This window comes from Propithecus coquereli, unplaced genomic scaffold (assembly GCF_000956105.1).
Source record: "Propithecus coquereli isolate 6110/MARCELLA unplaced genomic scaffold, Pcoq_1.0 Scaffold65, whole genome shotgun sequence".
Lineage (NCBI taxonomy): Eukaryota > Metazoa > Chordata > Mammalia > Primates > Indriidae > Propithecus > Propithecus coquereli.
Genome location: NW_012152507.1, coordinates 2,330,522 through 2,343,608, shown reverse-complemented (window position 1 = coordinate 2,343,608; position 13,087 = coordinate 2,330,522). Strand labels below are relative to the sequence as shown.

Here is a 13,087-nt window from a genome sequence, read left to right as displayed (position 1 = left end):
GAGTGCTGCATATTAATTTTGTTGGGTATAATATCCTGATTGTCTTTTTTTAAAAGTCTATCTTTTTTGAGATAAATACTCAACTATTTATAGCTTCAGTAACATGTTTTGGAAAATCTTTAAAGCATTATCTTTAACAAGCGGCAGGTAGGGCGATTGATGAATCAAGAAGGGTGAAACGTTGATAATTCAAGCAGCGGGATAAGAGGGCCATGAGGGTTCATTACACTAATCTCTCTGGTCTTACCTATTTGAAATTTTTCCTTATTTTTTAAAAATGCAAAACATGTAATATAAGTTGATTCTAATGTACATATTGGAACCTAAGTAATTTTTACCTGAAAAACAACCCCTATGTATGGTTTAAAAGAACTGATCCAGCCGGGCGCAGGAGCTCACGCCTGTAATCCCAGCACTTTGGAAGGCCAAGGAGGACTACTCGAGGCCAGGAGTTCAAGACCAGCCTAGGCAATATAGCAAGACCACCAACTCTACAAAAAATAAGAAAAATTAGCCAGGCATGGTGGCACGTGCCTGTGGTCCCCGCCATATGAGAGGCTGAGGTAGGAAGATCACTTGAGCCCAGGAGTTTGAGGTTGCAGTGAGCCATGATGGTGCCATTGTACTCTAGCCCTGGCAACATATCCAGACCTTATCTCATCAAAAAAAAAACAAAAAAAACCAAAAAACAAACAACAAAAAAGAGCGGATCCTATGGGAGTCTTGCCACTTGTTTGCCATACAAACATCCAAGTCTCCGATGGAACCACTGCATGGGAATTACAGTTATGATTTTTCACCCTTTTATTCACTTCTTTTTCTTTACTCTCTATATATCTATTCTTCATCTAATCCCAAACTTATCATTACATTCCTTTTTTTTTAAAAAAGGATAATGACTCATAAAAATGCTGAACCCTCTTCTAACTCTAGTCCTAAATATTTTCTACAATAAATAGAAAACTATACCTTAAGACTTCATCAAGTAAACTTCTTTTCTAATAGCTTGGTGTTTACATGTTATCATAAGGCTTAAATTTAAAATAAAATATCTTCATTTTAACCTAAAATATAATTAGAGGAATTCAGTAAGTTGCCTTTATTCAATAAATCCTCAATAACAAGTAGTTTCATAGTGTTTAATTCTTATAACTCACATCTACAACAGACATCTATTTTAAAAGCCAAGTCTATTCCAATTTCTGTTCCATTGCAATTTACTTAACAATTGACGTTCCTCTACCATTTACCTTACTTTCTGGAACACTATTAGACACCTCATAAATTTTACCCTTTTTAATAAGGTTTAATTATTGATATTTATGTACAGAGTTGACATCTGTTTATGTTACATATCCAAATAGTCCATTCTTCCCTCTCATTAGAGGAGCTTACCTCAAATACTGTTTGAGGGCACTTGTTATTGTCTTCACTTCCCAATCGATGGAATTCTCCAGGTCCACCTCATTGCATGTTTTTACATCTAGTGAGCGAGCAAGCAAGAAAAAATAATTAAAACCTTGAACATTCAAATTGAGGCCCCCTTAACTAGCTCATAAAGCTTTCATTTTTAAATGACCAAACCACAAATAATTAATCCTGTGGTTTCCTACGAAAACATTATATACAGTTTCTTTAAAATGCTATAAGCCAGGTTCCACTACTAGACATTTCTAGCACTTCTGAAAACCCGTAATAGAGATCAAAGCAAAAGGACAAGGGTTGGGCTGGGAGTAAGAAAGAATCAGAAACAGTACAGTATAGCATCCATGACTGCTATTATCATCAATGTACAGCTATTATCATTAGTGTTGTCAAAGGTATTGCTCAGCAGTCATGGCTTAGAGCAGGGGTCCCCCAATTATGGTGAGTTGTATAATTATTTCATTATACACTATTAATACAATGTAATAATAATAAAGTGCACAATAAACGTAATGCATTTGAATCATCCTGAAACCATCCCCCCCCACTCCTCAGTCCATGGAAAAACTGTCTTTCATCAAAATGGTCCCTGGTGCCAAAAAGGCTGGGGACTGCTGGCTTAGAGTACGTGGCATGTCAGTTGGGCGAGCACAGTTTAACTTGTTTCAGGTGGCATCATTGCTCTCACACTGTGTTATGACAGGGAGAACAGAGAGTGGCACTGTGAAGGCAAAACGACTATCGGAATGGCAACAAGCCAGTGGGGGAAGGGATGATAAAACTGGCCCAAAACACTTCCAAGGTTTGTGTTCATTATATTATCTTTCTGCAAATTAACATATGATCAGCCAAAACAGACATATGATTACACATAAACTTAAAAAGTCATTTGTGGGCAATCTTTCACACTAAGGCTACAATGTATATACTCATCCAGGAAATATTTATTGGAAACCTCTATGGGACACTTAATGACATTCGCTCTAAACTACACTAGTTTTGTCCTAAAAATGTGTCAATGATGTGTTTCTTCCCAATGCCTTCCCTTTGAAATGGCTAGTAAGTTCTAAGGCGTGTGGCATACACACACATACACACACACACCCACACGGACATGAGGGAATTAGTAAATTATGAAAAGGGAAAAGTCCATCCTGGTTGAAATAAAAGGAAAGGATAGCAAGAAAGGCAAACACTCTTGAGTATGGTGACATCTTTGATCCCTGTAACTCTGGGCTAGTACACTCAGCTGTGGCTTGGCCGCAGGGAGAAGTGCAGTGTTGGTATCACAAACCCGGGCTTAAGTGCCTGCACCAGCCTGCACCAGCCAGGCCAGCCCAAGCAAATGGTTCCAAAGCTATCCAAATTTCAGGTCTTCGTCTGCACAGTGGAGAGAACATAAATGCTCTCGTGAAAACTACTGGGAGCATCAAAGCAAATGAGGAATGGATACAGATTTTCATAAATTATTAAATGTAGCAGATTATTTCCACAACTTCATCACCAAAAAGTATAAGCAATCAGTGACGGTACCTACTCAAAGGGAGGAGGCGGGAAATGGACTATGATGAATGATACTGAGCCATCAGTATCAACTTGACTGGTTTTCTACACTCCTATTATGCAAAGGAAAAAATAAGAGATTCATGGAAGAGACTATTTCTCCCTCACTCCAGAATGATGTCCCAACTAAAACAAAAACTAGTTGTTTCAGGGGTTTTTTCCCCCTTATACTGTATTTGTCTACACAGAGAAGGAAACATCTTGTTAGTATTTCCTTTTTAAAAGCACTAAAAAGAAAAACCTGTCAAAATGGGACCACCATATTAAGTCATGCATGCCATTTAAAAAGTTTTAGGCTTGGGCATGATGAAGAATGGATGACAACTCAATGTTGGTCTCAAACTTTTTTTGAAGATCAAGTAAAACAGGAAGGGATGGTTATTTCACAGCCATAACGTTGTACATATGAAGTCAATTACTCAAAGTTCTGGAGACTTTAAAGCACTTCAACATCTCTTGATTACAGCAACTGACAGCAATATGCAATAAACTACAACAATGGCAATTGACACTGATTACATTTTGATCAGTTCCTACAATTCAGAACTCATTTGTTACTGAGCTTGTCAGACAAGCCACAGATACATTCAAGAAATCAAATTAAGCACCCTGATTAAAGGTGCGATCCTTAATAACTAGGTCTAAATAATTCTGTTCTAAAGGCTTTTTGCCAACCAATTACTTCAGTAACTGAATATTCTCTCTCTCATTAAATCAATTATTTAAATCTCATTTTAACATACAAGTCAGATAACATTTTCAATCAACTTGCTACCAGCAAATCACCTTTTTAAAAATCCAAGAGGCTTCTAAAGGAAATCTTTTATTTCCAGCTTTCTACCAAATTATCATTCTATATTTTGAGAATTGTATTCTTTGTATGGAAAAATAAGCCATCCTTCTAAATTCATGGAATACAAAGCAACTGTCACATCAGAAGCTAATGACTACATAGTGTCTATGTTACTAATCCTCTCCTAAATTCTCACTGTTTTCAAATAATTCAATCATCACCAGCAGTCCTTTACAATCATCAGTGGATGCGCTGGGACTAGATGGAATTTAGTAATTTATTTGGGATTCAAATATAAAAATACATTTGGAGAGTTCATTCAGAATACGCGCTCTATTATAAGTAAGGTAAAAATTGTTCCTTCTTTCTGATCAAGGAACAATATCTCATGGATTAGTTAAAAATCTAAACTAACAAGCAGAGATACAAAGAGATGACTTTTTATTTGGGTGAGTGGTTCACACTTACATAACCACTGGTAATTTTTTGAAACTAGAAACTTGCAGTGCAACCTAAATGCAAAGTGCCATTTCATGCAGCTGCTAGCGCCCTACTCAACACTGACTTGGGTCCAATTTTAAAGTACTTGAAGAAGCAGAGTGACTGGATGAATTTTGAAAATATGCTTATATAATCAAAAATTAGAATTGTTTCAGCTACATTTGCTCATTTTTTCCCCAATCTATGTGACAAAGCTGTTGTATAAACAAATTAAACAAGGTAATATTTTTAAAGTAAAACTCTACAAATTTTTTATTTCTTGTTTTCTACGGTTCTACGTCCAAAAATAAATAAAATCATCCAGCCTTTTTTGCAAATTAGATTGAGAAATAATCACTGAGTTCACCAAAGCACATAAGCTACCACACTACATTTTCTCACAAATTCTAAGGGGGGGAAGAATACACGACATTCTAACTCATATCAGTTCTCATCTACCATGAACTATTACAATTGATGTTTTACATTCTCTCCCCATCTACTAAAGAACCATGACTCACCACCCAAAGATACCTCATCTAATATTTTCCCTGCCTTACCCAACTGCTCCAAGTTTCTACTTTAACAACAACAACAACAAACTTTTAGCAGACTGTGTGTGTCCTGTCTTAGACTGCAAAGGGGAAGAAAAGGAAAATGACCTGTAAATGAAAGGAAAGCAATTGCTCACGTGGGCATTTTCTTTCCGAAACTTAAGCAGCTTGGTGCAGGCAAAGGCTCCCTGGGAATCCAGCCAACTAACTATTCCCTTCTGCTCCCAGGGTGGACGACAACTAAGAAGGCAAACAACTCTCACCAGCAGGGGAAGGAGGGCAGCTACGCACTCCTTTACCTGGCCTGGAGGAGGTACAAATGACTTCTCTATTTAGAGAACGTCCTGTGGTCAACTGCCAGTATGCTTTCATGTTGGGGAGAATGGGGTTAGGAGGAGTGGGTTGAGCAGAAAAGTTTGGAGGAGAGGGGAGAAGAGGAGGAAAAAAGGAAAATAATAATGGAAAGAAACATTTTTCTGTATTTTAATACTAAATGTGAAGGGGAAAAATATACCAGAAAAAGGAGACAAGTGAAAAGAAAACATGCAAGAGATTAAGCATATACCCTTTCTTCAGAAATCATCATAAACTTTCACATGAGTATTTAAAGAACACTTAAAATATTTTAATCAACAATACAAAACATTCTATGTAAAAGTGACAGTAATAAAAAAAACTAAAGGAAGTAATTAGCTCTCAAGAACTAAAGAGGGACAAGTAAAGTAAATGGCAGATTTTGAAAAATATAAAATGGCTTTCCATTTTTTTTCCTCATTAGGATACATATGTAACCTTGAAACAATGCAGAGATGTGGGAAAAGCTGGAGAGAATCGCTATCTATGGAATTATGCATATATGACTATTCAAAACTCTAAAATCCTCTTTATGGAAGAGATATTAAATTATTTCAATTTGAACACTCAAGAAGGAGAAAAGGAAATATATATCTTAAGAAAATCTTAGATTGATTAGGAAATAATGAGTAAATCTGTTGTTGAGAACCAAGGTTTCTGTTGGTAATATAAAGTAACAAGAAAGTGGCATTAATGCTAACGAAAATCCAAAGTTTTGATTGACAATCTGAAGTTCATACTAGGAAATCTTTTTTTTTTTTTTTTTTCTTTCAGGGTATTATGAGAGTACAAACATGGCTACATTATATGACTATTCAAAACTCTAAAATCCTCTTTATGGAAGAGATATTAAATTATTTCAATTTGAACACTCAAGAAGGAGAAAAGGAAATATATATCTTAAGAAAATCTTAGATTGATTAGGAAATAATGAGTAAATCTGTTGTTGAGAACCAAGGTTTCTGTTGGTAATATAAAGTAACAAGAAAGTGGCATTAATGCTAACGAAAATCCAAAGTTTTGATTGACAATCTGAAGTTCATACTAGGAAATCTTTTTTTTTTTTTTTATTTCAGGGTATTATGAGAGTACAAACATGGCTACATTTTATGTCTTTGCCTCACTCAAGCGACGGTTAAAGGCATGCCCTTCCCCCCTACAGTGCTCCCCATGTCCTTTAGTTGTGGGTTTACCCCCCTCAAATCCCCCTAATCCCTGGAGAGTATTAGTGCCATGTGATCACCCTGGTGTTGATCAGTTAGTACCAATTTGATGGCGAGTACACGTGGAGCCCATTCTTCCAATCTTGTGGTGCCTCACTTTGGATAATGGGCTTAAGTTTAATCCAGGAAAGTATAAGAGGTTCTACATCACTGTCCATATTAGGAAATCTTTACAGATTAATTAAAACAAATTTATATTGTGTAGCCCTCTTAAATGAATTACTTAATGAAGAAATAACAAGTCGGCATTTCTCTCTGACATCAATTCTCTAACTTCCTATGTTTGCAGAATGACATTACTGAAAACACAGCATTTCCCTTGCCAGCACCTTGAATGAGGTTGTGGCATGCTTATGTCCTGGACTTCTCTACTCTGAGGCTCATGAAAAGTAAAAACAGTTTTCCAGGTTATGAAATTTTGAGGGTTTAGACATTTAAAAACACCTTGTAAGTTAAGGACTGCCTTGGGACATTTCCCATAAGCAGAGGAAACTACCACCCTGAGTTCAGCAATGCTGTACATGTAGGATTTTATGAGACTAAGAACAAATTTTGAGGCAGTTTAGCACTTCGAGGTGACCACAGAAACACCCTTGTTCAAACTTTTCTTGAACGTGAACAAGAAGATAATAGAAATAATGCCAGGGTCCTTATGACCAATTTACTGCCAAAATAGGCCTTTCAGCCAAAATTTCCCATTCTGATACCAATACAGTCTTCCAGTTCTAATCATATAACACCATCTTGGAAATGAAAAAAGTGTTTCTAATTTTAAAATTAAGTAAAAGCAGATGCTATAGTCCCATTAAACTCTTCCAGCTGCTACTGCACCACTGGCAACCCGAGTCTATTTAATTTGGAGACCACTAATGGTAGAAAGGAAAATCTGACTGCCAAAATTGCACACCCAACTTAACCCAGAGAGGCAGAAAATGAAAACAGCTCATGAAAGTGAATGTATTCTAATAAGGCTCTCCAACTGATGATGGACAATTTTTCCCGTGGTTAATAGCTAAAAAAAGGTTGTTGCTTATGAAATCCTTAATTCAAATACAGAAAAAACAAGCAATCCTATCCATAACACGTCAGTTGATTTTATTCATCTTGGTTTACGCTTCATAAAAATGAGCCTTTGCTGTTAATACTTTGAGATGCAGACAGGTTTAAATGCATTCCCAGCACACCTGAGGGCATTGTTAATATTGATTAATTAAAGTGAGATATCAAATAAATTAACATGTAGCAAGATCATAATGACGGACTGGTTTGATATGCAGGCCCTCGCCTGATGAGTTATCATCACTCCTCAAGAGGCAGCCTGTTTTGGGGTGGGAGAGAAGTGGAGTGTCTTACAGGTGGCAATGAAGTGACAGCAGCGTGTAATGTAAAAACGCTTTGTCATTCACATAACGTCTGGGGTAATGAAATGAATTCACTTTCTGGCTTCCTCTAGTCTGCAATGCCAAAGAACACAGTGTTATCAGCACAGATGGAGCATGCATGGTTCTGGAGAAGAGCCTGGTGTGAACTACAAACAAGCCACTGTGAATACCAATGAATCCCTGAGAATCAGACCCTTGCTGTCAAATGACAGTTTTGGAAGCTCCATAAAAACAAGCGAGTCCCAGTGGTCTTGTCCAACCAAATATACTGTCACAATTCTGGACAGGCAATTTGGAAGCCATGCACATCACAGAGGCCTGACAGTGCTACTTTCCAGTGAAAAGCAAGCATAAGATGACATTCAACCATGAGCTGCATTCTTTTTTCTTTCATCTCTTAATAAGTGGTAGTCAATAATCTATGCTGACGCAAATATTAATCTACTTCTCTGGGTCAACCGTCTCTGCTCAGGAGAAAAATCTGGGCAGTAGAAGCAAAGAATGGAATCACAAGTATGCTGTACATAACTATGAAATATAAAGTTGTAAAGTCTATGAATATAAACAAATAACACATGGAAAAATGATTAGAAAAGAGGCATACCCATCAACATACTCAGAAGTCTCTGGACCTTTGAACTCACCCCCACAACTCTGTACAATCCTTGGTCATTTATACCTATTGGAAGAAACAAAGTGTTAGCAAAATATAACACTATCATGTTTTAAAAGCCGTCATCAAACAGTTGCATTCAGAACCTTTGCTAACTAACATTAGTACATTCCTGTTGACTACAAAAATAACTTTTGACAAAAGCAAGTGTTTACCAACTTGTTTTACTAGCTTTGTATTTGAGAGTTGTGGTTGAAAAATAATCTCGTAAAACAATATTCTACGTGGACAAAAATGTAATGAGTCAATGTTAATAAAATAAGTATAGACACATTGAAATGTACACCAATGCAATTTGTAAAGATGTGCTAAAACTTTTATGTTTCTTATGTTTACTGATTGTTTACATTTTTCTTGAAAAAGGCTAGCCTTTTAAAAAGTATGGTGATGATTAGTACATTAGAAAGAAATCGTTATTTGGATGATTCTTGAAAACCATGAAAATTCATTCAAAACTAAAGCAGAACTGTATTTTTTTTTCTTCAGGGGACTTGTTACAGGCCCTGTCCAGCGAGGAGCTCTGAAACTTCAAATAAATATCACCACAAACTATATGGCAAAATGAGCCATATCACTGCATCCTGTAACTCTGCAGAGACCTGAAAACAAAACATCCCTGGGCGAAAGAGACAAATTAAGGTAAGAAAATTTATTGTCAAACATAACTTAGTATGCTAAGCAAATGTCTTTTATTGGATTTTGATCTGAAGAAAACAATGGTAAAGTTTATTTTTCAAGCAATCAGGAAACTCTAGCATTAAGGATATGTAAGAAAATGTCCATTTCTTCATGCATCGGAAAGGGGTGAAAGTAACCTTGGATTTGCTTTAAAAGGAAGGAAGGAACAGATGAAGCAACTGTGGCAAAACCTCGATAATCACCGTATCTAGGTGAGAAGAATATGGGGAGTTCTCTGTCCCAATCGCTCCACTTTTTTATACTTGAACAATTTCAAAATAATGACTTCCCAAAAATGTGACTTATATTTACTGCTCAAAAGAGTTGCGGCTTTCTGGCTGTGTGTTTATTTTCTGCGCTATGAATGTTAAAACTAACAAGAACACAACTGGCTGACAAGGAGATGATGCCTCAAATCTCCAAAGTTTCAAAACAAAATAACACAACAAAAAGGCCATGGAACTTGCCTAAGGGGCTTTACTTTCTTTTTGCCTCCCAGCTTGGAGTGATGAAATGAATACTAGACAGAGGCTGAAGAATTGGATTCAAATCACTGCTTGCTCAGTCACTCCCAACAAGACAAGAAACCTCTCTGCGTCTCAACGCTGCATCTGAGATCAAGGCCTGCATCCCGGGCCCTGCGTTATGCTGGGAGGGAAATGAGATGACACTAACACGTGTTCTGCAGATTCTAACTCACGGCACGCACACACACACTTCCATTAATCCTTCCCAAAAATCACTGTTTCCCTTCTTTTTCTACTTTTTGCCTTTTATTTATTCCTCCTTACTCATTTAAGCTTTGCAAATGTCCTATTTTTTGCTTCTGTTATGGGCTAAGCTGTGTTCCCCAAAAATTCCAATGTTGTTGTCCTAATCCCCACTACCTCAGAACGTGATGATATTTAGAAATCAGGTCTTTAAAAGAAGTAATTACAATATAATGAGGTCATCAGGGTGGGCTCTAATCCAGTATGATCAGTGGCCTTATAAGAAGAGAGCAGGACACAGACACAGAGAAGAGACCATGAGAAGATGACCATCTACAAGCCATAGAGGCCTCAGAAGAAACCAGCCCTGCCAACAGCTTCATATTGGACTGGTAGCCCTGAGAATGGTGGGAAAGTCATTTCTGTTGTTCAAGTCACTGTTTGTGATACTTAGTTATGGCAGCCCTAGTAAACATACACTCTTCTCTCTCAATGATCTCATTAGAGCTCAGAGAACCAGAAGAGCGAAGGCTGGCCCTTCATTTTCATAAATCTATTCAGAATGCTGAAGAACCACAGCAGGAGAGATGCGCCTTCCTCGTAGAGAATGCTCACGGACTCTAAGAGAGGAGAAAAAGGCAGCACAGCCCTGCCAGGAGTTGGGAAAAAGAAAAGGAAGTAGCCAAGAAACAAAAATCAGAGACCTTTTGAGACTGCTACAGGAGCAAAAATTGAGCCTCATTCCTTCCTTCTTTTAGAAGCCACGAGGGCATATCCAGATAGCTTAAAATACCAGAGGATTTTTTTTCTTCACTACTACTCTATTTAAGAAACCAAAAATAGTTTGACCTCAATGCCAGAAGCCAAAAGAACAAGTCCTACTTTGCAGTAAAACAAACGTGCCTCTATGAAAAGTGCCTGAAATACACGGAGAGATGAAATAAGAATGTTACTTCAGCACTAATCATCACTCCGTGCTGGTAATTACTATCAGATAATTGATCAAGTTCAAATTCATCAACCTGAAAGGAGAGTTAATTGCTAACGCATAATGACAGGTGCAAGGGGGAATTAAAGCTACTCAACACAGTTTTTACTTTTTTCAATGAAATTTAAAATAAACCTCTTACAAAAGCAGCTTGGAAATAGCACGTAAAATGCATGCACTCAAGTGTTGTCAGATTTTCTGTTTCTTGTTACACTGTTCTCAAAGGTTCTGGACTAACAAACAAAATGAGGATTGGAACATACTTTACACACACATACATGTTCATACAAAAGATGTCAAGTTAAGAATACAGACCACCCAATATGCCAAAGCATATTAGTGGGTTTATCATATCCTCTCTAACTTCTCTTCCAAATTTTCCTCTTTCAGCCAAAGGGCTCACTATTTCTAATCACCAAGTATTAGAATTTTGAAGTTATCTTTGACTTCTTTCCTGTTACTTTTCAAATGTAAGAGGTCAATGCCCTGTTTCTTCAAATTTCAAACTAATCGCTGCCTCTTCGACACTCTTGAATGTCATGCACACACATTTATTAAGGAGTCCCTGCAAAGAAACATAATTATGATCCATTCTAAACACCATCTTCTTTTTTCCTATTTTTTTACTTTTCAAACCACTTTTATTATCTAAGGTCCTCTCCATCCCCATTTAAGAATGAGCCATCAGCTCAAGCCCATTCGCCAGCCTCAACCAGTACGTAAGGCAGAAACACAAAGACACCCATAGTGGGCCCCACCTCATCCACCTACATTTAATGCAAAGTATTGGCCTTAATCAGAGCACACTGCTGATCATCACCCCCAAATAACCAAGTAAGTTTCATCCTCCTTGACTACACCCAGGCTGAAGTCTTCCCTGCTGGAAGTATGTTGGGAAGACTTCCCTTATCTTCACAGATTTACTCATTTGTCATGTATTTATGTACTCATCATGTCAGGGGCTATTCTGGTTGCCCAAGTTTCAACAGTCATTAAAATAAAGTCTCATCCAAACCTTCAAAACCAGGTAAAATCCCCTCTGCTGACACCAGCTGACAGTGATACTCCCTTATTCTGAACATAACTTATAATTAAATCCTTGTAACACTTGATTACATTTTAAAACAAGTCCACAATCTCTTAGTCACAATTCCCAAAATCAAAAGCCTGAATGGATAGGAGACCGCAGTGATATTCCCTTATTCTGAACTAGCTCATAATTAATTCCTTTTAATTTAACACTTGATTACATTTTAAAACAAGTCCACAATCTCTTACTCACAATTCCCAAAATCCAAAGTCTGAATGGCCGGGCGTGGTGGCTCACGCCTGTAATCCTAGCACTCTTGGGAGGCAGAGGCGGGAGGATCGCTTGAGCTCAGGAGTTCAAGACCCGCCTGAGCAAGAGCGAGACCCCTTCTCTACTAAAAATAGAAAAAATTAGCGAGGCGTGGTGGCACACACTGAGGCTGAGGCAGGAAGATTGTCTGGGCCCAAGAGTTTGAGGTTGCTCTGAGGTTGCATCTATAGGCAGATGCCGTGGCACTCTAGCCTGAACAATAGAGCAAGACTCTATTTCAAAAAAAAAAAAAAAAAATCTAACTTTATACCTCAAGAAACTAGAAAATGGAGAGCAAACTCTATTTAAAAAAAAAAAAAAAAAAGTCTGAATAGATAGAGAGGAGTAATGTAGAAGATGATAGAACAGATAAAACAGGGTCATTTTGAGTGCAGACTGACGCGCAGGTGGCTGATCTGCCAAGCTTGCTCCTGGGTTCAAGGCTGGAAATGGTTCAGTCCTCCAAGGGGCTTGGCTACAACACTGTTTGGACTGAGCCTGCAACCAAAACTATCTGCCAAGGGGTCCAGAAGGAATCATGCACACTAGTGCCTTGTCTGCCTGCTGACATCAGTCTCAGCAGTGAACTTGAAAGTTGCCCAGTGGCTCAGCTGACCAGCCCCCCTCAGGCAAGGTCCCAGCTCAGAGCTGCAGACATAAGGACCCAGAGGGAGACTCGCCTATATCTCACACCTTGGCAGTCTAAGCCTCCCTGAAAGGCTCATCAACCTCTGTCCCACAGCAGATCCAAGCTTAGACCAGACCCCTCCCACTGCAATCAGGGAGCTGTCCTGGCTGTGCTAAGATCTGCTGAGAAGCACACCCACCTGGTACAGTCTTCTAGACTCAGGTCCTGGCCAGTGTTCCCACATAGCCCCAGTACCTTCCTTGGGTCTTCGCCAGGTTCATCTAGGCCAGAAAGCCA

At 38.1% G+C, this 13,087-nt stretch overlaps 1 protein-coding gene across 1 annotated transcript in view; it reads right to left on the bottom strand.

Moving 5' to 3' along the window:
* ARHGAP10 (Rho GTPase activating protein 10) overlaps positions 1-13,087 on the bottom strand; it is a 285,825-nt gene that overhangs the window by 106,732 nt on the left and 166,006 nt on the right. Inside the window, exons 13-14 of the mRNA XM_012660012.1 lie at positions 8,379-8,453; positions 1,396-1,483 (exon numbers count right to left, since the gene is read on the bottom strand). Of these exons, the coding sequence (XP_012515466.1) occupies positions 1,396-1,483; positions 8,379-8,453 (163 nt within the window). The remainder of the gene's footprint in view (positions 1-1,395; positions 1,484-8,378; positions 8,454-13,087) is intronic.